General features: G+C 47.0%; 1 protein-coding gene across 1 annotated transcript; it reads left to right on the top strand.

Annotated features, from left to right (window-relative positions):
* The first annotated feature begins 7,542 nt into the window (after positions 1–7,542).
* On the top strand, positions 7,543–11,014 carry LOC119921558 (olfactory receptor 14J1-like). Its single transcript, XM_038741690.1, has 4 exons — positions 7,543–7,742; positions 8,005–8,191; positions 10,035–10,073; positions 10,610–11,014. Exons 1-4 carry the CDS (start codon positions 7,543–7,545, stop codon positions 11,012–11,014), a joined length of 831 nt encoding a protein of 276 aa, XP_038597618.1.
* Positions 11,015–24,845: the final 13,831 nt, after the last annotated feature.

Here is a 24,845-nt window from a genome sequence, read left to right as displayed (position 1 = left end):
GCCTGGGAGTCCGAGGGTCATGGGTTCTAATCCCAGCTCTGTCACTTGTCTGTCTGTGACCTTGGGCAAGTTCCTTAACTTCTCTGTGCCTCTGTCATCATATCTGTAAAATGGGGATTGAGACTGTGACCTCCATGTCGGGCAAGGAACTGTGCCCAACCCAATTTCCTTGTATCCATTGCAGTGTCTGGAACATAGTAAGCACTCAAAAATTGCCAAAATTATTACTATTATTATAGGAACTCTCCCAGATGCTTGAGTGATTAAATGACTAAATGCTTGGGAGAGTACACGTGAAGAAACTGAAGTATGGAGAAGCTAATTAACTTGCCCAAGGTTATAGCTGGCAACAAGCCAAACTAAGGTTTCCAGTCATTCATTCATTCATTCAGTCAGTCAGTCAGTCATATTTACCGAGCGCTTACTGTGTGCACAGCACTATATTAAGCGCTTGGGAAGTATAAATTGGCAACAGAGACGGTCCCTATCCAACAATGGGCTCACAGTCTAGAGGGGCCATTCCAGGGCCCTTTCCAGTAGACTGCCCCTCTGAAACCCTCACTTCCCATCCCAGAAGGTGCAGAGTTCAAATGGTCTAATCAGAGCTGGTAACTTCATCCTCCTCCCCCATATCAACTCTCCTTACGTCTGTGGGTCTCCGGGGACCGCCCACATCTCGGGGCCGCAGTTCCCTCATCTTTAAATGGGAATTAAAATGTGACCCCAGTGTGAGACATGCATTGTGTCCAACCTGATAGTTTGTATCTACCCCAGTACTTAGTACAGTGCCTGGAAAGTATTGAGCGCTTAACAAAGGCCGTAAAATTAAAAAAGAGAAGCACAGTCACTGTTGGAACTGTTTAATTCTCCTCACACATCTCAACAGTCTGGGGAGTTTGGACCCGGGGGAGATCAGAGAGCTGATGTCACCCCTTCCCTTCCTCTGTTTCCACTGCGGCATAATCTGGTACCACACAGGTATGCATTCTGGGCTCACCCCGGGGATGCCAACTCCCTTTTCCCTGAAGGCTACTGGGTAATAAAGCCCAAGGTCTCCCCACTATGCCTTGAGGCCCCCAAACAACCAGACACAGCTATGGCCTGTCCTTCTTTGACCAGACACGTGTTCAAATGGAGGCTGGAACCTTACAGAATTTACCCAGCAGAAACAAGTGAATCCAGAAAACTGCACCACCAACTATCACTAATAAATCGATTGATTTATGGAGCTTTTCATGTATGCAGAACACTCTACTAAGCTTTTGGGAGAGTAATAATAGTAATAATTATGGTGGTTGTTAAGTGCTTACTATGTGTCAAGTACTGTTCTACAATATAAAAGAGTTGGTAGATGTGTTCCCTGCCCACAATGTGCTTATAATCTAGAGGGGGAGCTAGACACAAACATAAATAAATCAATTCTAGATGTAACTAATGAATTTTTTTTATACAATATAATACAATATAATGTACTATAATATAATAAGTCGGTGGATATAATACACTTCATTCTCCTCTCCTTCAGCCCGACAGCATTTATGTAGATAGATGTAATTTGTATGTTTATACCGATGTCTGTCTCCCCCTCTGAACTCTGCCTAAGTTCCTTGGGGGTAGGGAATGTGTCTTCCAATTCTGTTACACTGTACCCTCCTCAAGTGCTTAGCACAATGCTCTGTATACAGTAAACATGATTGATTGATTGATTGGAATGTACATAAGTGCCGACTCAATGGCACTTAATGCTAAATAATGATGATTCCACCACTAGATTGTAGGATTCTTTAGGGAAGGAATCATGTCAACCTGTTCTATTGTACTCTCACAAGGGCTTAGTACAGTTCTCTGTACAGAGTAAGCACTCAAATACCATTGACTGATGTTGTTAGGCTATGCTAAGTGCATATTTACTAGACCTTTCCTCCCAGGCTGTAGGGGGCAAGTGCAAAGACAAGTGGTGGAGGCAGGATTAGAACCCACATCTTCTGAGTCCCTAGCCTGTGCTGCTTTTTTCACTAAGCCATGTTGCTTCTCTAATAATCAGATTGGACGTAGACCCTCTCCTAAATGGGGCTTGCAGTTTACATAGCAGGGAGAAAAGGTAATTAATCACTATTTGCAAATGAAGTAACTGAGGCCAGAGAAGGTATGTGACTGTCCCAGGGTCTCACAGAAGGTCACACTGCAAGCTAGTGGCAGAGCTGTAATTAAAACTCTGTCTCTTGGTTTAGGTATCTCTTTGAATCTTGTTTGGTCTCTGTGCTTCAGTCTCCCTATCTCTATTTCTCTGCATCTGCCTGTCTTTGTCATCCTGCCACTTCGTGTTTATCTTTGTGTTTATTTGGGAGAGGAGATTGGTGGTCTGTCAGATATGAAGGTAGAGAGCATTCCAGGCCAGATAGGCTAGTGTGAATAGATAAATAAAAGGAGTTGAAGTATCTCAGTCCTCACAAACATTTAAGATCACTGAACGTTCATGGAAGAATAAATTGGTTTTAGTGCTTGTCTTCATTCCAGGCCAGAGGCAGAAGAAAGAGTAATCTGAGAGGCCCAATGCAACCCAACAATTTCACTTTTCCTATGTGTTTCCCGGAGTGATACTCAACTGTTTTCTTGGTACCCTCAGACAGTCCTCAGACTACATGGCCAATTACACACTTGTGACAGAATTCCTCCTTTTGGGTTTCTCGGAGGTCCAAGAGCTGCAGTTGTTCCTCCTGCTCTACCTGGCAGCTCTGTAGGGGAATCTCCTCATTGTCGCCGACATCACCTTTAGCCGGTGCCTCCACACCTCCATGTACTTCTTCCTCAGGAACCTGTCCGTCCTCGACATCTGCTACACCTCCGTCGCCATTCAAAAATCGATCCTCAAATCCTTGAGCATCAACAGATCCATCTATTTCAGAAGATCTTCGGCTCAGGACTTTCTGGTGGTTCTATTTGGTGGTTCAGAGCTGTCCGTCCTCACGGCAATGCCCTACGACCGCTACGCCTCCATCTGCCACCCCCTCCGCTACGATGTAGTCATGAATAGAGAGTCCTGTGAAAGATGATTGCCGACTTCTGGCTCAGAGTGGGGCTGTTCGGGCGATGTACACAGCCGGGATGTTCATATTTAGCTTCTGTGAGTCCAACATTATCCAGCAGTTCTTCTGCGACGTCCCCTCTTAACTGAAGATTTCCTGTTCAGAAATGCACAATGCCGTTGACCTCAGCGTGGATATGCGTATCGGCTTTGGTTTCTTCTCCTTCATCTCCATCGTCGTAGCCTATGTCAGCATCTTCTTGGCCGTGCTGAAGTTCCCGTCCACCGAGAGTCGGGCCAAAGCCTTCTACCCCTGCCTGCCCCACCTCGCCATTGTCATCCTTTTTCTCTCGACCGGAATCTTCACCTACCCCAAATCCGTGTCAGACTCCCGCTCGCCGCTGGACCTGTTGGTGTCCGTGTTCTATAACATGGTGCTCCACACCCTGAACCCCCCCACCTACAACCTGAAAAACAGGGACATGAAGGCCGCCTTGAGGAACGTTTGTGACTGAAACCCATTTCTCTTGTCTGCTCTCCCCTCTGCTTCGACTTTGGAATTGACTGTGTACCCCTTAAGCACTTTGATACTCACCCCAGCCCCACGATACTCGCACAAATAGTCTCATGATCTACTATTTCCCCTAACCCTCTCTACCTTAATGTCTGTCTCCCCCCGTAGGACAAGTATAATTTCTACTAACTCCTTTGCCTTGTACTCTCTCAAATATTTAGTACAGTGCTCTGCAAACAGTAAATGCTCAATAAAAACCGATTGATTGATTGATTGATTTCCTTCCCAATCCCCAACGATGCACGGGGACTGGAAGCCACAAAGTTCAGAGGAGACGATGGGAGAGACAAAGAAGGCAGAGAAGGGCGATGGTCAGAGAGAAATTGGGCAGATCCCGGAAACCAAGGGTGGAGTGGTCAGAGGATGCTGAGAGTCTGCTGTGGGGCTGGTGGTCGTCTCTCAAAGACAGGGCATCCAGGACCAAGGAGGTAGGGATGTAAAAGACTAGGAATACCCAGAAAGCAATGCTACAGGAAATGGGCCACAATCAGAGTCCTTTAGAGGACCAGATAGAACAGATCTTGAGAAGCAGCGTGTCTCAGGGCTTTGGAGTCAGAGGTTATGGGTTCTAACCCCCGCTCTGCCATTTGTCAGCTGTGTGACTTTGGGCAAGTCACTGGACTTCCCTATGCCTCAGTTACCTCATCTGTAAAATGGGGATTAAAACTGTGAGCCCTATGCGGGACAACCTGATTACCTTATACCTTTCAGCGCTTAGAACAGTCCTTAGCACACAGTAAGCGCTTAACAAATGCTAGCATTATTATTATCCTGGGTCATAATTGCCCAGGGAGAAAGCAGGATCTGGAGAGAAAGACTATAGCCTTAAATTTTGGTTTTTAATGGTACTTAAATGCTTACTATGTTTCAAGTACAGTACTAAGTGATGGGATAACAGAAGAAACATGTTTCTAGTAACTAGAGCACAGGCCTGGGAATCGAAAGGAGCTGATCTGTCACTTGTCTTCTGTGTGACCTTGGCCAGGTCGCTTCACTTTTCTGTGCCTCAATTGACTCATCTGTAAAATGGGGATTCAGACTGTGAGCCCCATATGGGAAAGGAACTGTGTCCTTCCTGATTACCTTGTGCCTAACTCAGAGCTTAGTACAGTGCCTGGCACATAGTAAATGTTGCACAAATGCCATTAAAATGATAATAATTACAGATAGATATCGAGTCACTGAGCAGATAAGCGGTAGAGCTGGGATTAATAATAATGATGATATTCATTGATTCATTGTTTCAATCATACTTATTGAGCGCTTACTCTGTGCAGAGCACAGTGCTTGGAAAGTACAATTCAGCACTAAAGAAAGACAATCCCTGCCCACTCAGGGCTTATAGTCTAGAAAGGGGGAGACAGACATCAAAACAAGTCATTAATAAAGGCATTAATATAAACTGTCATTTATATAAATACAAAGAATTATATCTATTCTCAAGTGCTCAAGTGCCGTGGGGCTGGGTGGGGAGGTAGAGCAAAAGGAACAAGTCTTTGTCTTTGTCCAAAAGCGCTCTGGGCATGTTACTCCCCTCCTCAAAAATCTCCAGTGGCTACCAATCAATCTGCACATCAGGTAGAAAATCCTCACCCTGGGCTTCAAGGCTCTCCATCACCTCGCCCCCTCCTACCTCACCTCCCTTCTCTCCTTCTACAGCCCACCCCGCACCCTCCGCTCCTCTACCGCTAATCTCCTCACCGTGCCTCGTTCTCGCCTGTCCCGCCGTCGACCCCTGGCCCACGTCATCCCCCGGGCCTGGAATGCCCTCCCTCTGCCCATCCGCCAAGCTAGCTCTCTTCCTCCCTTCAAGGTCCTACTGAGAGCTCACCTCCTTCAGGAGGCCTTCCCAGACTTAGCCCCTTCCTTCCTCTCCCCCTCGTCCCCTTCTCCATCCCCCGCATCTTACCTCCTCCCCTTCCCCACTCCTCCTGTATATATGTATATATGTTTGTACATATTTATTACTCTATTTATTTATTTATTTTACTTGTACATATCTATTCTATTCATTTTATTTTGTTAATATGTTTGGTTTTGTTCTCTGTCTCCCCCTTTTAGACTGTGAGCCCACTGTTGGGTAGTAGGAACTATCGCTATATGTTGCCGACTTGTACTTCCCAAGCGCTTAGTACAGTGCTCTGCACACAGTAAGCGCTCAATAAATACGATTGATTGATTGATTGATTGAAGGCGACTGGGAGGGGGAGCTGAGGAAAACAAGGGGGCTTAGTCTGGGATGATAATGACAATATTTGTAGAATTTGTTAAGTGCTTACTATATGCCAAACACTTTTCTACGTGCTTGGATAGATACAAGCAAATCGTCCCAAATGGGGCTCAAAGTCTTAATCTTCATTTTACAGATGAGGGAACTGAGGCACGGAGAAGTGAAGTGACTTGTCCCAGGTCCCTGAGTAGACAGCTTGCTGAGTTTGTACTATTCATTCATTCATTCATTCATTCATTCAATCGTATTTATTGAGCGTTTACTGTGTGCAGAGCACTGTACTAATCGCTTGGGAAATACAAATTGGCAACACTTAGAGTCGGTCCCTACCCAATAGCGGGCTCACAGTCTAGAACGGGGAGAAAGACAGCAAAACAAAACATAGTAACAAAATAAAATAAATAGAATAAATATGTACAAGTAAATAAATAAATACAGTAATAAATATGTGAACACATATATACCTATATACAAATGCTGTGGGGAGGGGAAGGAGGTAAGGCGGGGGTATGGGGAGGGGGAGAAGGGGGAGAGGAAGCAGGGGGCTCAGTCTGTGAAGGCATCCTGGAGGAGGTGAGCTCTCAGTAGGGCATTGAACGGAGGAAGAAAGCTAGCTTGGCGGATTTGCGGAGGGAGGGCATTCCAAGCCAGGGGAGGGGCCAGATCTACTGACTCCCCACCCGATGCTTTATCCACCAGGTCACACTGCTTCTTCACACACTGGCTGGGTTCCTATGGAGCAACTCCTGAAACGAAATCTGAGCGGGTCCTCCCAGAGGGACCCCTCCCTTTTCTCCACAGAGCCCGGCTCGATGGCAGAGTATTTCCACCTCTGTGAGAGGGGCGGGTAGATGGAACGGAAATATTTGGTACTTGCGCCAGAGCGTTCTGGGATCAGCCAGGAGGACAGATGGGAGGGGTTTCGGCCCCAGCCGAGACCAGCCGAAGCCAACAGAGAGAGGCCCCTCCTATCCTCCCGGCCTGCCCCGGTGTGTATGAAGAACAGGGAAGGGGAGCCTTTAGAGGTAAGATGGAAGTTTTTTTTTGTTTTGCCTCACAGATGCAATCAATGTTAACTGACTATGTAAGGTCATAGGTCAGAACCAGGGCTGGCATCCTTCCTCGAATGGTAGCCGCTGGTTGTGTGGATAGAGCCCAGGCCTGGGAGTCAGATGATCTGGATTCTAATCCCGGCTCTGCCACTTCTCTGCTTTGTTATTCTGGGCCAGACACCTCACTCCTCTGTGTTTCAGTTACCTCACTTGTAAAATGGGAATTAAGACTCTGAGCCCCAAGTTGGACAGGGACAGTCTTCAACCTGTTTAGCTTGGATCTACCCCAGTGCTTAGAACAGTGCTTGTCATATAGTAAGCGCTTAATGAGTACCAGTTTTTTTAAAAAAGAGAAGTTAAGTGACTTCTCTTCTGAGAGTGGTGATCTGCCAGACATGAAGGGAGAGGGCGTTCCAGGCAGATAGTTTAGTGAATAGATAAATAGAGGAGTTTCAGTATCTCAGTCCTCACAAACATTTAAGAACAGGGAAAGTTCTCGGAAGAATAAATCGGTTTGAGTGTTTGTCTTCATTCCAGGCCAGAGGCAGGAGAAAGAGGAATCTGAGAGGTCCGATGCAACCTAACAATTTCACTTGTTTATGTTTTTCTCGGAGTGATATTCAATTGCTTTCTTGGTACCCTCAGGAAGTACTAAGACCACATGGCCAACGACATGGCAGTGAGGGACTTCCTCCTGCTGGGATTCACGGAGGTCCGGAAGCTGCAGCTAGTCTATGCCGTGCTGTTCTTCCTGGTCTACCTGGAGGCCCTGATCGGGAATCACCTCATCGACGCCATCACCGCCCTTGACCGGCGCCTCCACACCTCCACACTTCTTCCTCAGCCACCTGTCCGTACTGGGTATCTGATACATCTCCGTAACCTCCACCAAATCGATCCACAACTTCCTGATCAACAACAGATCCATCTATTTCAGAAGCTGTGAGGCCCAGGTCTTTTGGATGGATCTGTTTGCTGCTTCAGAACTGTCCGTCATCACGGCGATGTCCTACGACCGCTACACCGCCATCTGCCTCCCCCTTGTGCTACGACGTCATCATGGACCTAGGGTCCTTTGGGAAGACCTGGCTCAACGGAGGGCTTTTCGGGGCGATGTGCTCAGCCAGACGTTCACGTCAAGCTTCTGTGTGTACAACGTGATCCAGCAGTTCTTCTGCGATGTCCCCTCCTTACTGAAAACCTCCTGTTCAGAAACGCACGTTGTCTCACGCCGGGTGGCTGTGGGTATCGGCTTTGTTTTCGTCTCCTTCATCTCCATCGTCGTCTCCTATGTCCTCATATTCTCAGCCGTACTGAGGTTTCCGTCCACCGAGAGTCGGGCCAAAGCCTTTTCCACCTGCCTGCCCCAATTCACCATTGTCACCGTTTTTCTCTCTACCGGAGACTTTGCTTATCTCAAGCCCATGTCAGACTCCTCCTCGACCTTGGACCTGCTGGTGTCTGTGCTCTTCTCTGTGGTGCCCCCCGCCCTGAACCCACTCATCTACAGTCTAAGGAACAGGGACATGTAGGCTGCCTTGGGGAGTCAGCTGGGTGTGAGAGGATGGTCCTGAGAAACAGGGATATGAAGGTCGCTCTGAGGAAGGTTTTGAGTTAATACCCATTTCTCGGGAGTCAGATAATTCTTCCTAAATCACCTTGCCCTTATCTTCCACGAAAACACAGCCCACACACTCTGCCTCATTAATGCTACTCACTGTACCTCGACCCCTCGACCCCCTGTCGACTCCTGGCTTATGTCCTGTCTCTGGCTTGGAACGCCCTCCCTCTTCACGTCCAACAGACATTTACTCGCCCTACCTTCAAAGCCATATTGAAGGCGCATTTCCTCCAAGAGGCCTTCCCTAATTAAGCCCTCTTTTTCCACTTCCTTCTGTGTCACCCTTGAAGTTGGATGTACACCCTTTATTCACTGCACCCTCTGCCCCACACCACTTATGTCCATAACTGCAATTTATTTATTGATATTAATATCTGTCTCTCTCTTTAGACTGTAAGCTCTCTGTGGACAGGGAACATGTCTACCAAGTCTGTTATATTGTAGTTCCAAATTCTCAGTACATTGCCTTGCAAGCAGTAGGCGCTTAATAAGTATGATAAATTGATTGCTACTATTCCCAAATGGCCACCACTTATTGCATCCTAAAACGGTTCCTGTACCAGATCTTTCTAAAATGGCTTCTTGTTCTGCTTGCCACCAGAGTCTGCAATAAAGTTCTGGGAGTTCATACAGTGTCCATCCCCTGACCTACTGTTGTTCCGTAGAACACGGTCCTTGAGCAGTGCGGCCCACCTAGATTTCATTCCTCCAACAATTTTCTGCTTACCTCCTCAATCCTCCCCACATTTTTTAAAAATAGTATGTGTTAAGTGCTTCCTATGTTCCAAGCTCTATATTAAGCACTGGGATAAGTACAAAATAATCAGATCCCACATGAGGCTCACAGTAAAAGGGAAAACATGTATTGAATTCCCATTTTTCAGAGGAGGGAACTGAGGAACAGGGAAGTGAAGGGACTTGACCAAGGTCACAGAGCAGACCAACGGTGGAGCTGGAATTAGAACCCAGGTCCTCTGACTCCCAGGCCCGGACTCTTTCCATTAGGCCACACTGCTTTGGCTGAGATATTCAGATGGTCCTAATTCCTGGTATGAAATGAGGTTCAAATCTCCAGGGTTCTTATTATTTCCGGAAAGGGAATGATGAGGAAACCGAGGAACAGAATAGTTTAGTGACTTTCCCGAGGTGGCCCAGCAGGTTAGTAACAGAGCTGCGATTAAGACCAAGGTCCGCTAGACTTCCAGGTCCATCCTTGTTCCACTAGTCGGTGCTGCTTCTCCAATTATGTAGAATTATGTGACCACAATGACTGCAGATGTTTGCAAATGGAATAGACTTCCAGGAGTCAGGAATGGTTTCAGTACTGTCCTGAACCAAGGCAGGTTGACTGGAGGAGATGTACAACCTGATATGTTTCTACCTACTCCAGTGCTCAGTACAATGTCTGGCACAAGGTAAGCGTTAAAAATTACCAAAAAAAACGGAGATTCCCTCCAACCCAAAGATCTTCTTCTCTCCTCTGCACTTTTCTCTGCAATATTCTCATCCCTAGTTTTTCTAAATGTCCTTAGGCAGTCAACGTCAATTGCCGGAAAATGACTGACATCACCGTGAAAACATAATTCCTCCTGCTGGGATTCTCGGAGGTCTGGGAGCTGCAGCTGGTCCAGGCCGCACTGTTCCTCCTGCTCTACATGGTGGCCCTGATGGGGAATCTCCTCTTCGTCGCCATTACCACCCTCGACTGGCGCCTCCATACCCCCATGTACTTCTTCCTCAGGCACTTGTCCATCATCGACCTCTGCCTCATGTCTGTTACCGTCCCCCAATCTATCCACAACTTCCTGATTGACCGTAGATCCATTTCCTTCCTGGGCTGTACCACTCATGTCTTCTCGGTGGCTCTGTTTGGCGGTTCAGGGACGTTCATCATCACGGCGATATCCAAGACCGCTACATTGCGATTTGCTATCCCCTTCTCTATGAGGTCGTCATGAGCCGAGGGGCCTGTGGGCTGATGGCGGCCGCTTCCTGTATCACCAGGAGTCTGTTTGGAGTCTTGCTTTCTGCTTCGACCTTCTCCCTGTTCTTCTGTGGGTCCCACGTCGACCCTCAGTAATTCTGCGACGTTCCCTCACTGCTGAAGATCAACTGCCCCGAGAACCATGTCGCCATCGATGTGAGTGTTTCTATTGGCTCCTGTTTGGGTTTCGTATGCTTGGTCTACATCATTGCATCGTATGACTCCATCTTCTCCACTGTACCGAGGATCCCATTAGCCGATTGTCGGTCGAAAGCCTTCTCCATCTGCCTGCCTCACCTTCTGGTGGTCAGCATGTTTCTCACGACGTCCGCCTTCGATCACCTGCAGCCACCATCAGACACCTCCCCGACCCTGGACCTTCTGGTATCTGTTTTCTACACCGTGGTGCACCCTGACTCATCCCATCATCTACAGCCTGAGGAACCGGAACGTGATGACCACCCTGGGGAGGATCCTTGGAGGGAATGGCTTCCATATTTGAGAGAACATCGTCATCTTCTGACTTGACTGATCCCAATATTGGTCAGAGACCTGATCTTTGTACCCAAGCGTGAGTTGCCCAAGTTTTTCCAAAGGAATCAATTAATCCATCAATTAATTATATTCATTGAGTGCTTGCGATGTGCAGGGCACTGTACTAAGCGCTTGGAAGAGGACAGTATAACCGCGTTGGTAGACACGTTCGCTGTCAACCATTCAGGACCACTCATTGTGAGTCAACTGAGCCTGAGCACTGTACGAGGTGCTTTGAATAGAAGAGTGGAAGTAGTAGGCATGATCAATCAGTCAATCAATGGTGCGTATTAGACTCTGACTTTGTGCAGAGCACTTTTCTAAGCACTTGGGAGAATGCAAAGAGTTAGAAGACACAGTCCCTGCCTTCAACAAGCTTACAATCTAACGGGGAAAAGCTACCAGAATAAACTACAGACAAGAAGAAGAAAGAAAAGGGGATATTTTAGTGTGTAAATAATAAGATATATACAGTATTTACATAAATGCTATGGGGGTTTGTGAGTACTCAAGTTCATAGGTGGTACAGGATTCTGAACAGGCAATTCATTCATTTATTCTATCATATTTATTGAACGCTTACTGTGTGCAGATAACTGTACTAAGTGCCTGGGAAGTACAATTCAGCAATACAGACAATCCTGTACATAATGGGCTCACGGTCTAGAAGAGCTGAGGCAGACCACAAACCAAGTAAACAGGCATCAATAGAAATCAATAGAATTATAGATATATGCAGAACAAAACTAGTAAACAGGTATTAATATGAATAAACAGAATTATAGGTATGTACATATATACATAAGTGCTGTGGGACGGGGAAAGAGCAAAGGAAGAGAGATGGGATGATGCGGAGAGGAGGGGGAGCTGAGAAAAGGGGGACTTAGTCTGGGAGGAAAATAGGGACTTGTAATAAGAATTGTGTTTGTTAAGTGCTTACTATGTGCTAAGCACTGCAATAAACACTGGGATGGCTACAAGATACTCAGATCCCACACAGTTCTCACAGTAGGAGCAAGAACAGGAATCGAATCCCCATTTTTGCAGAAGGAATTGGTGCACAGAGAAGTTAAGTGACTTGTCCAAGGTCACACAGCAGGCACGTGGTACAGCCGGGATTAGAAACTGTGACCGAGATACCAGCAATGGAAAATAGGAAGGCAAAGGAGAGTGAGTAGGTTGGCTTGAAGAGCAGCACTCCCTAATGGATAAAGCACGGGCATGGGAGTCAGAATGACCTGGGTTCTAATCCTGACTCTGCTACTTGTCTTCTGTGAGACCTTGGACAAGTCACTTCATTTCTCTGTGCCTCATTTACCTCATCTGTAAAATGGAGATTAAGACTATGAGCCCCATGAGGGACAGGGACTGTGTATAACCCAATTTGCTTGTATCCACCCCAGCACTTAATACAGTGCGTCATACATAATAAGTGTTTACGAAATGCTACAATTATTATTATTATTACAAGGGACTAAAGAGTGTGAGCTGGGGTGTAGTTGTAAAACAGAGGCACATAAAAGTGAAGTTAATTGCCCAAGATCACACAGCAGACATATGGAGGTGATGAAATTAATAATAACAATAATAATGATGATGACGATGATGATGATGATGATGGTATTTGTTAAGTGCTTACTATGTGTCAAACACTATTCTAGGCACTGGGATAGATACAAGGTAATCAGGTTGTCCCACGTGGGGTTTACAGTCTTAATCCCCATTTTACAGATGAGGTAACTAAGACCCAGAGAAATTACTTGACTTGCCCAAAGTCACCCAGCTGAAAAGTGGCAGATCGGGAATAAAACCCAAGTCCTCTGACCTTCAGACCTGTGGTTTACCTGCAAGGCGATTGTTGCTTCTATGACTTTGAGAGCTCACTCCCACCTCACTGAACAGTTTTATTGACACTCCGAAGCATTTCGTACAGTGCTTCATACATAAAAACACTAATAAACACCGTTTATTGACTGACCGATTAATTGATTACAGTTATAATTTCTTATTGCTTTCCGGAATGTAGCAACCCCGATTCTTTCTGTATGGAAGACAGTAATAGGAAACATATACAGACTTCTAGACTGTGAGCCCGTTGTTGGGTAGGGGCTGTCTCTATATGTTGCCGACTTGTACTTCCCAAGAGCTTAGTACAGTGCTCTGCACACAGTAAGTGCCCAATAAATACGATTCAATGAATGAAGGTAAAACGATTAGAGTTGACAAGATCAAGCTTGCACTAAGTTGGTGAGAAGGTGGGGTGGATGAAGTCTATAAAGTTAAGGAGTGAGAAGCAGCATGGTCTCATTGATATATCACGGGCCTGGGAGTCAGAGAACCTGGGTTCTAATTTCAGCTCCGACACGTTGCCGTGTGACCTTGAGCAATTCACTTTGCTTTTCTGTGCCTCTCTTCTTCTGTTCTCCCTCCTACTTAGATGGAGAGCCCCATGCGGGACAAGGACCGTGTCCAACTTAATTCACTTGTGTCTACCCTAGCACTTATAAGAGTGTTTGACATGCTGTAAGTGCTTAACAAATACCATTTCTGATCCCTGAGCAGGGAGGGGAGCCCCGGATCACAGAGATTGTAACAGCCATCCAGCTCTTGCCATTACTCCTGTCAGGAACTTGCTCCCCACTCAATCCACTCTCCTCTGTGTCACCCTTGTGCTTGGATTTGCTCCTTTTGTTGACCTTTCATCCGTTCCACAGCACTTACGTCCTTATCCATCATTTATTTATTTATATTCACGTCTGTCACCCCTTATAGACTGTAAAAATCAATCAGTGGTATTAATTTAATGCTTTTTATTTGCAGAGCAGTGTACTAAGGGCTTGGGTAAGGAGTACAATCCGACAGAATTAGCAGACACATTCCTTCATAATAACAAGCTTAAGAAATCTTTAGAAAAGCAAAGGGAGTTAGTGGGTGTGATCTGGGGGGAAGAGAAATGAATGGGGAAACGTTTTGGATGATGATGATGATGATGATGATGATGATGATGATGATGATGATGATGATGATTATGGTATTTGTTAAGTGCTTACAATATGCCAAGCAATGTTCTAAGCACTAGTGTAGATACAAGGTCATCAGGTTGTCCCCCGTGAGACTCACAGTCTTAATCCCCATTTTACAGATGAGGTAATTGAGGCAAAGTGGCTTGCCCAAGATCACGCAGTATACAAATAGCAGAGGCTGGAGAATTTATGTCCTTTGACTGCCAGGCCCATTCTCTTTCCCCTAAGCCCTGCCACTTCTTAGCGTGGCATGGGATGAGATTTCAGAAGGATTTTGAAGATGCGGAGGACAGAGGCCTGGTGGGGTTATCAATAAATCAATCAATCGTACATATTGAGTGTTTACTGAGCTCAGAGCACTGAAGTACACACTTGGAAGAGTAAATATAACAGAGTTGGTAGGCCCGATCCCTGCCTACGATGGGTTTACAGTCTATAAGGGGTGACAGACGTGAATATAAATAAATAAATGATGGATAAGGATGTAAGTGCTGTGGAACCGATGAAAGGTCAACAAAAGGAGCCATTTGATTTTTCACATACCCTTTTACTTAAACTCTTACTTTTCCTTCTTCTTTCTGTCATTAGTGTCTGTTTCCCCTCCTCTTGATTCAGGAGAGGGTTTATGTCTTAATAGTCTATCGTACTCTCTTAAAGATCTTATCATAGGACTCTGCAAACCTTAGGAGTGCAATAAATGCTACAGATTGAATGATTGATAAAATTACCTCTTCAGCACTTTTGGACCACCTCTATGGTTATGCATGTTTTTGTAGACCCAGCTAGGAGGAGGCTGAATCCTTTCAGAGACCAGTGAGGACATTTTGTTAAAGGTATTGGTTACACGCTTACTTTGTGCCAGCCACTGAGCTATTTAATGGAGTGGATACAAGCCAATCCCAGACTGCCCCTCTTTTCCTCTGCTCCCCTCCCCATCACCCCGACTCACTGTTTTTGCTCTACTTGCCCCCTGCTACAGCACATGTGCATATTTGTACATATTCATCATTCTGTTTATTTTCATTAATGATGTGTGTATATATATATATATACATATACATATATAATCTGATTTATTTATGTTGATGCTATTGATGCCTGTTAACTTGTTTTAATGTCCGTCACCCCGCTTCTAGACTGTGAGCCCGTTGTGGGCAGAGGTTGTCTGTCTTTGTTGCTGAATTGTACTTTCCAAGTGCTTAGTACAGTGCTCTGCATATAGTAAGCGCTCAATAAATATGATTGAATAAATGAAAGAAGGAATAATCAGGTTGAGTATAACCCTTGTCCACATGGGGCTCACAGTCTAAATAAGGAGGGCACAGGATTTGATCCCCATTTTACGGATAAGGAGACTGATGCATAGGAGAACTAAAGTGACTTGTCCAAGGTCACTTAGCTAACATGTAGCTAAATGCTGGGGTAGTTACAAGATAATCACGTTGGATACAGTCCCTAGCCTACAAGGGACTCTCAGTCCACAGAGGGGAGTACCTGAGGCATTGGGATATAAAGTGACTTGCTCAAGGTCAAACAGCAGATAAGCAGTGAAATCAGGATTATAATCCAGGTTCTCTGACTCCCAGGCCTGGTTTCTTTCCACTAGGCCAAGCTGCTTCTAGTCCCGAGACACTCACTAGCTTGCCAATATGTCACTCCCTACCTCTGTGTTGAGGGCTCTGATTCTCCATTGGTTACTCTGAGTAACTAATTGTACTCCCCCAATGAGGATATGAGGATATATTCTATTTTTGATATGGTATTTGTTAATCACTTACTTTGTGTCAAGCACTGTTCTAAGCGCTGGGATAGATACAAATCAATCAGGTTGCACACAATCCCTGTCACACATGAACTGTTTATGAGGGGTGGAGTACTGATATTGCATCTCCATTTTACAGCTGAGGAAAATGAGGCCCAGAGAAGTGAAGTGACTTGCACAAGGTGACCCGGCAAGCATTCGGGAGAGCTGGGATTCTCATGTCCAGGTTCCTTCCTCTAAATCATGCTGCTTCTCCTATTCAGAAGGATATCACTCTCTCCCTGTCTCTCTGTCTCTCTGGGCACGGGGATACCTATGTAGAAAACGATGTTGTTGTTGCTATGGGAACATCATGGGCCAGGACCGTTGCTGCAGTTGGGAGTGCCAGGTCCTTGTCTCCAGAGGGTTCTCGTGTCGCCTGGCCAACGGGGTCCCTCAACAGCGGCCCAGGCCGGTCCTCCAAAGATGCCCTTCGGAGCAGCGACTGCTTTATCTATGGGGACGGGGACCAACTGGAGAGCACGTCAGCATCCATGGGAGAGTGGAGAGTGGCTGAGGGCTCCTGGCCGTCCCTTTGTGGCTGACCGAAACCAGAATCCGAGAAGAAAGGGGAGACCAGCCCAGTTCAGAGGAGGTCAGTTCCCCCTGCCAAACCCAACTGCCCTGGTGAGAGTGAGGGGGGCGTGGAGATAGGCAGGATGGAACCAGAAAGGTGACGTCAGAGATGGAGCCATTCTGGAGAGATTCTCGCACTCGGGGAACAGATTACAGTTCATTCATTCATTCAATCGTATTTTTTGAGCGCTTACTGTGTGCAGAACACTGTACTAAGCTCTTGGAAAGTACAATTCAGCAATAGAGACAATCTCTGCCTACAATGGGCTCACAGACTACAGGGGAAAGAGCAGTTCAGAACAAGACCATGCCCCAAACAGGGCAGGCTTATAAGAGGGGAATGGCTTCCCAGTAATAATAAATCATAAATAATTTTGGTACATATTAAGCGCTTACTGTGTGCCAAGCACCGTTCTAAGCGCTGGGTTAGATACAAGGTAATCAGGTTGGACACAATCCCTGTCCATCATGGGGCTCACACTCTTATCCTCATTTTACAGATAAGGTAAAAGAGGCATAGGGAAGTGAAGTGACTTGCCCAAGGTCATACAATAGACCTGTGAGGAAGCCGGGATTAGAACCAACATCATTCTGACTTCCAGGCCCGAGCTCTATCCACCAGTGGCCCCATCGCTGACACAGTTCTCCTCCCTCAATCATCCCCACCCTGGCTATCAAGGCAACAGCCTAACAGGCTGGGATGCTACAACCGAACATTGGCACGATACTACAGTCACCTCGGCTGTCAGTGGTTCCTATATGTCAAAAACGTTTTCAGCAGGAACGTGATTGTCAGTGATGAGAGAGAGTGACTGATTCTGAGAAAAAAAAAACAGCACCACCATCAATTCTTCTGAACGAAAGTTCTACGAATCAATGCCTTACCGTGGCAGGAGAGTTTGAGTGTGCCAATGATGCTGAGAGCTATGCCATTGAGAGATAGCCTCGGAAGCATCAGACAAAGTTGATTTACCAGTGCTGGGCAGCAGCAGGATAGGAAAGCTTCAAAGGAGAATGAACAAATGATCAAAATGTGCATCAAAGACAACGGCAGAGACTGGGGTTTTCACTGCATGGAAGGAGACTTTATGGATAAACTGCCAATAGTCATTCTGGTATGTGTATCCATAGAGTTTTATTGGTAAACATAAAGAAGTGGTTTACTATTGCCTTCTTCCATGCAGTTTGCACGATTTGAACAACCACTGCTACCAGGCAGCCACCTGCCGGGTTTTGGCACTGTGGCACAGCCTTGGCAGTTTGGATAAGCTTACAGTCTACCCAGTCGCTCTGACAGTGCTCTGCACATAGTAAATGCTCAATAAAACGATTGAATGAACGAATGACTCTTAGACCCATGCTGTTTCCACTAGATCACAATACTTCACTTCACAAGTCACAGCACTGATAACTCGTTCACTCTCAGAAAGGAAAAGTAGCAAGTCGGAGAGATAAACTTTATTCAGAAGAAGATATCGATACTAAGGAATGAAACACAAGGAGGGAATTTTTCCACATCACGTGAGACTGAGATTATGTAGAGCTTCAGTGGTCTGGGAAGGAAAAATACTTTTGTTAATTATGAAGGTTAAATGACTTACCCAAGAGAAGCAGCGTGGACAAGTGGATAGAGCTCGGGCTTGGGAGTCAGAAGGACCTGCGTGATAATCCCAGGTCTGCCACCTGTCTACTGTGGGACCTTCGGCAAGTCACTTCACTTCTCTGGGATTTCAGTTCCCTATTTTGTAAAGCGGGGATGAAGACTGCGCCCATTGTGGGATATAAACTGGATCCAACCTGTTAGCTTGTATCGACCCCAGAGCAGTGCCCTCTAAGGCAAGATTGTCCATCACACACTGATCTTATCAGACGTCCGTCCGAACTCCGAGAGAGTCTCCTTTCAGCAGGAAAAGACAACCGTTCATATGCACTCTTCTGTAGTGTGTCTTACTGAGGTTAGCAATGGCAATACCAACACAAGGAGACAGTTTTTCCAGGGAAAAGGGTGGGAAAATCTACTCTGTATAACTCTCCCGTTGGCGGCCTTCACGTCCCTGTTCATCAGGCTGTAGATGGGGAGTTCAGAGCAGGAGGTAACACTGAGTAGAACATGGACACCAGCAGGTCCAGCGTCGAGGAGGAGTCTGAGGGGGGGTTCAGATATGCGGTGATGGCTGTAGAATTGACAACGATAACAACGGCGAGGAGAGGCAAGCAGTTGGAGAAGGTTTTGTTCTGGCCCTCAGCGGCCGGCATCCTCAGCATCCTCCTAACTCTTCCCCGGGGGGTGATGCTCACCGCGATATGGTCCTCGGAGAAGGTGATCTTCAGCAGGGAGGGGACGTCCCAGAAAAACTGCTGGTTGATGTTGGGCCTAAAAATGGACAAAGAGAAGGTCGGAGTTGAAAGCAATACTTCAATTAGGACCCCACAGGCCACTCTGTTAATGACAACGTCGTAGTCCAGGGAGAGGCAGATGGTGGCGTAGTGGTCGTGGGGCATCACCGTGAGAACAAAATACTCCTAAGTGGCAAACAAGACCAACAGAATGAGCTGGGCCACAAAGTCCAGGTAGGAGATGGGGCTGTTATTATTCAAGGAGATGGTGACGAATTTGGGGACAGTGACAGAAACGAGGTAGGGTTCGAGACACACAGGTGCCTGAGAAAGGCGTAAATGGGTGTGTGGAGGCACCGTTCAAGGGTGGCGACGACGACGATGAGGAGATTCTCTGTCAGAGCCGCCAGGTACAACAGGAGACCTGGACGAGCTGCAGATCCCGGACCTCCAAGAAACCCAGCAGGAGGAATTCCCTCACCGTGGAGATGTTCGGCATTTGACTTTCTGCAATGGATGAGGGAAGAGCCAAAGTAAGAGTCAATTGATGGGATGAGTGAAGCAATTGACAGGACACTTAAGGTTGATTCACTATGGAGAGGAGAGAGTTATTGAATTCAAACTGATCTCTGAGTTCACCGTGGAGACATTGAACATTTCTGGGAAATGATGTCGACTCCCTGTACTGGATGAGGGAGGAAAGACTTTGATTTAGAGACATTGATGTTGTGGGAGAAGGAATAGGACTAAGTCAATCAATTCTATTTATTGAAGATATATAGAGGACACGTAATCACTACCCCAGGAGCTTCCATTCTATTGGAAGCACCGAGCTTCGAACTGTGTAGAGGCAGGGTGTTATTGGGAAGAACACAGGCCTGGGAGTCAGAGGACCTGGGTTCCAATCTCATCTGTACCACTTGTCGGATGCATAACCACGGGACGGTAACTTAATTTCTCGAAGCCTCAGTTTTCCCAATGGTAAAATGAGGATTCGATTCCTGTTTTCCCTCCAACTTTGCGAATCCTTTGTGAATCTACCAGATTATCCTTAAATCTCCCCCAGGACTTAATACTTTGCTTGGAACATCGTAAGCACTTAAGAAATATCAAGGATATTATTTTCGGTTGAGGAGACTGAAACTAAAATGAATAGGGATAGGAGAGGTCAGAGAACATAAAGATATGAACATGACTGATGTGAACTTTTTCCGGTGGTTTTAGAGTCAAACAAGAGGTGCCTTTATACGAAAATTCAACCATGTAACGGAGAGAGAATGAGCCTGGTAGACAGAAGGACCTGGATTCTAATCCTGTCTACGCCCCTTGTCCCCTGTATAACCTGGGGCAGTAATTTACCTTCTCTGTGCCTGTTACCTCATCCGACTAAAATCACAATGTGGGTCATGGACTGTGTCCAATCTGATTAGCTTGTATCCACCCGAGTGCTTAGTAAAGTACCTGGCATATAATAAGCATTTAACGATATCATAAAATAAACAACAAAAAAATCCACATATACATCAAACTGAGTACATTTACTCACATTTCTGCATTCACACCAGTACACATACGAACACAAGTATACCTTTTCATTCATCTAATTCTTTCCTAATACATCGCTCAGCCTACGTCTTCTCCTCTCCTCAACCTCCTCTCCTGACAAGTTGTTTCTTTTCACAAGAACAAAAACTCGCAATCGTCTTGAAGATTCTCCACCCTACTGCTGCACTTCACCTTCTTTGCATCGTTCAGCTCGTCTTTTCAGTTCTCAAAGCAACTTTCATGTTCTTACTCACGATCGACTCTCCCATTTCCATCCTAGTCTGTAACTCCCTCTCTTATCAGCTCAATATCAGAAAGAGCACAGTTCTTTCTGAATTCTTTACTGCTAAATACCCCCTCCCCCAAACAGCTTCCCCGATTCATTTCCCAGCCCTCTAAATCAACTTCACCTAACTCAAGGGCGAATCAACTCATTTCCATCCTCATTTAGTGGAAAAAGCATGGGCCCAGGAGTTCTCTTCCTGACTGTGAGCTCCTTGAGGGCAGCATACACATCTACCAGCTCTGTTCTATTGTACTGTCCTAGGCATAGCTTAATGGGAGTCTGAGGACTTTGGTTTAAAATCCTGGCTCTGTCCTTTCGCTGCTGTGGGGCCTTGGGGAAGTCGCTTCACTTCACTGGTACTCAGTTTCCACATATGTAAAATGGCATGCAATAATGGCATATTGATCTTTTCATTCTTTTTTTCCTTCTAGAAGGGGCAGGAAATGTGTCTCCCATGGCGTTATAAAGTGGATAGAGCACGGGCCTGGGAGTCAAGGGTCAGAAGGACCTGGGTTCTAACTCCAGCTCCGCCTCATGCCTGCTGTGTGACCATGGGCCAGTCATTTAACTTCTCTGAACCTCAGATACCTCATCAACTCTGAAATCCCTCTCTCTGATCATAGCCTTCTCACCTGTCTCCTCGCTCACACTCCTTCCCGCTATAAATCTATATTACCACCCCACAGAGACCACCCGTCTCTCGACCTCATCCATCTTTCTCTGCACATCATACCCCACCTCACCTCCCTATCCTCTCTATGAAATCTCGATGACCATATTAACTGCTCTTAACTTCACCCTCTCTACTCAAATCAACTCGATCACTCTCTTTTCCGTTCACCACTCTCGTAGCACTAACCCACTGCCTTGGATCACTGCCACTGTCCGCCTCCTTCGCTCTTATGCTTGAGCTGCTGAACGCTGCTTGTGAAAGTCTAAACACCAAGCCAACCTTGCTCACTTTAGGTTTAACGTTTCCTGCCTTAATTCTGCCCTCTCCTCTGCCCGGCAAAACCATTTCTCCTCTCTATATTAACACCCATGCCCATCATCCCCGTCATTAGTTCCGTACATTTTGCTCCTTTTTCAGGCTCCCAGTTACCCGCCCCCCCCCCCCACTCCGTCCCTCACCCCTACGATCTGGCCTCCTACTTCATTAGTAAAATTAACTTCTTCAGGTCTGAGCTCCCCAAAGTCACTCCTCCCCCTTCTCCATCCACCCTGCTCTCAACCCTCTCCACTACTCTCCCAACCTTCCCAGCAGTATCTTCAGATGAAATCTCCTCCCTCCTCTCAAGTGCTATTCCATCCACCTGTGTTTTAGACCCCATTCCCTTACATTTTATGAAATATCTTGCCCCTTTCCTCCTCCCCTCCTCAACGTCCATCTTCAACCACTCACTCTACACTGGTTCCTTCCCGTCTGCCTTCGAACATGCCCACATCTTCCCCATCCTAAAAAACTCTCTTGACCCCACCTCCCTTTCTAGTTATCGCCCTATCTCCCTCCTACCCTTCCTTTCCAAACTCCTAGAACGAGTCGTCTACACTCGCTGCCTCAAATTCCTCAACGCCAACTCTTTCCTTGACACCTTCCAATCTGGATTCTATCCCCTACATTCCACCGAAACTTCCCTCTCAAAGGTCACCAGTGACCTCCTTCCTGTCAACTCCAACGGCTCTTACTCTATCCTAAGCCTCCCCGACCTCTCAGCTGCCTTCGAAACTGTGGATCAACCCCTTATCCTCAACACGGTATCCAACCTTGGCTTCACAGACTCCGTGCTTTCCTGGTTCTCCTCTTATCGATCCGGCTGTTCATTCTCAGTCTTCTTTACGGGCTCCTCCTTCCCCTCTCATCCCCTCATTGTAGGGGTTCCTCAAGGGTTAGTGTTTGGTCCTCTTCTGTTCCCTATCTATACTCACTCCCTTGTTGAACTCATTCGCTCCCATGGCTTCAACTATCATATCTACGCTGATGATACCCAAATCTACATCTCTGCCCCGGTTCTCTCTCCCTCCCTCCAGGCTCGTATCTCCTCCTGCCTTCAGGACATCTCCATCTGGATGTCTATCCCGCATCTAAAACTCAATATGACCAAGACTGAGCTCCTTATCTTCCCTCCCAAACCCTTCCCTCTCCCTGATTTTCCCGTCACTGGAGACGGCACTACCATGCTACCCATTTCACAAGACCTCAAATTTAGTGTCAATCTCGATTCTGCTCTCTCGGTCACCCCACACATCCAATCTGTCACCAAAACCTGCCGGTCTCACCTCCACAACATCGCCAAAATCAGCCCTTTCCTCTCCATCCAAACCACTACCTTGCTGGTTCAATCTCTCATGCTATCCTGACTGGATTACTGCATCAGCCTCCTCTCTGATCTCCCATCCTCCTGTCTCTCCCCACTTCAGTCTATATTTCACGCTGCTGCCCGGATTTTCTCATGCTCTGGGCATGTCACTCCCCTCCTCATAAATATCCAGTGGTTGCCCATCAACCTTCGAATCAAGAAAAAACTCCTCACTCTCGGCTTCAAGGCTCTCCATCCCTCTCCATCATCTCGCCCCCACCCCCACCTCACCTACCTTCTCTCCTACTACAGCCCAGCCCGCACCCTCTGCTCCTCTACCCCTAACCTCCACACTGTGCCTCGTTCTCGCCTTTCACGCCATCGACCCCCGGCCCATGTCCTTCCCCTGGCCTGGAATGCCCTCCCTCCGCACATCCGCCAAGCTAGCTTTCTTCCTCCCTTCAAAGCCCTACTGAGAGTGCATCTCCTCCAGAAGGCCTTCCCAGACTGAGCCCCCTTTTTTCCTCTCCAACTCCCCAACCCTCCCGCCGTACCTCCTTCCTCTCCCCACATCACTTGCATGCATTTGTGCAGATTTATTACTTTATTTATTTTACTTGTATATATTTATTATCCTATTCATTTTGTTAATTATGTGCATATAGCTTTAATTCTATTTGTTCTGACGATTTTGACACCTGTCTGCATGTTTTCTTTTGTTGTCTGTCTCCCCTTTATAGATTGTGAGCCCGTTGTTGGGTAGGGACCATCTCTATATGTTGCCGACTTGTACTTCCCAAGCGCTTAGTACAATGCTCTGCAAACGGTAAGCGTTCAATGAATAAGATTGAATGAATGAATCTGTAAAATCGGTGTTAAGACTGTGAGCCCCATGTGGAACAAGGACTGTATCTAACCTGCTCACCCTTTATCTAGCCAAACACTTAGGATAGTGCTTGGGACAGGGTAAGAGCTTAACAAGTACTACTATTTTATTATTACTCTCGAAGTGCTTAGTACTACCGCCGAGGACCTTTCTGGGAACCCTTGTGGGTGGGTGTCGGGGGGCTGAGGGGAGAGCAGTATCCATCCAACCTCGCCAAGGGCCTGAGCAGGGCCAGTGGGTGACACTGACCCAAAGGACCCAGAGGAGCCGGCTGATATTCAATGGGGATGGTCAGGGCCTCATAGTCCGCTGCCCTGCATAATGCAGAGGAGGAAACAGAGGCCCAGAGAGGCTAGATGACTTGCTCATAGTCACCTGGTAGACCAGTGACGAACCTGGGTCTCAGACCCAGGTCTCCTGGCAGCCAGTCCCACCCCCTTTCTAACGGAATCCCACTCCCCAGCACTCCCCAGCGGGTGAGGACAGTGGCTGCCCTGGGGCTTCCTGTCCATAGAGCCTTCCTTGGGTGGATTGTGGTGGTGGTGGGGGGTGCTTCAGAGAGGTGGAGGTGGAGGTCAGGGGGCCGCTCTTCTGCCTGCCTCCCCTTTTCCAGGGCGCTGCCCGATAGGCAGGCTCACATAACATCTCATTGGGCGGGTGTGCCCGCACAATCTCGGGAACTGGGCCTTAACGGACCCCTAACCTCCCCTCTCCACTCCCTTTACCGCTGGACAAAACTCCTGACGGTCATAGCGCTGGTGAATGGGGCAGCTATAACGGGAAAGAGGAGGAGCTATGGTCGAACGGGCATGTAGAGGAGGAGGACGGGGACGGGCAGCCGGGCGACGAGAAGGAGGTCATCAACATCCGGGGCACAGGCTTCACCGTCAAGATCTTTTTCTTTTTCTCTACAGGTGTGGACGGGAGATGGGAGGAGGAGAGCGGTTGGCCTGTGGGGGACAGGAAAGCCAAGATGGAGGCAGAGGCGACAGCCGCAGTCCGAGAGGGCGTCCCTGGGCTGAACTTCAGCCATCGCACCACTGCTGAGGAGAACCCTTCGGCTGAGCCAACCCC

This window comes from Tachyglossus aculeatus (assembly GCF_015852505.1).
Source record: "Tachyglossus aculeatus isolate mTacAcu1 chromosome 12 unlocalized genomic scaffold, mTacAcu1.pri SUPER_6_unloc_3, whole genome shotgun sequence".
NCBI classification, from domain to species: Eukaryota; Metazoa; Chordata; class Mammalia; order Monotremata; family Tachyglossidae; genus Tachyglossus; species Tachyglossus aculeatus.
This window is presented reverse-complemented; position numbering and strand designations above follow the sequence as displayed.

Bases quoted from the DNA above. Each gene is read 5' to 3' on its own strand.
- LOC119921558 (XM_038741690.1), top strand. From the start codon at position 7,543: ATGGCCAACGACATGGCAGTGAGGGACTTCCTCCTGCTGGGATTCACG. The intron at 7,743-8,004 runs GTATCTGATACA...CGATGTGCTCAG, and splicing joins CAGCCACCTGTCCGTACTGG to CCAGACGTTCACGTCAAGCT. The intron at 8,192-10,034 runs GTACTGAGGTTT...AAATGTCCTTAG, and splicing joins ATGTCCTCATATTCTCAGCC to GCAGTCAACGTCAATTGCCG.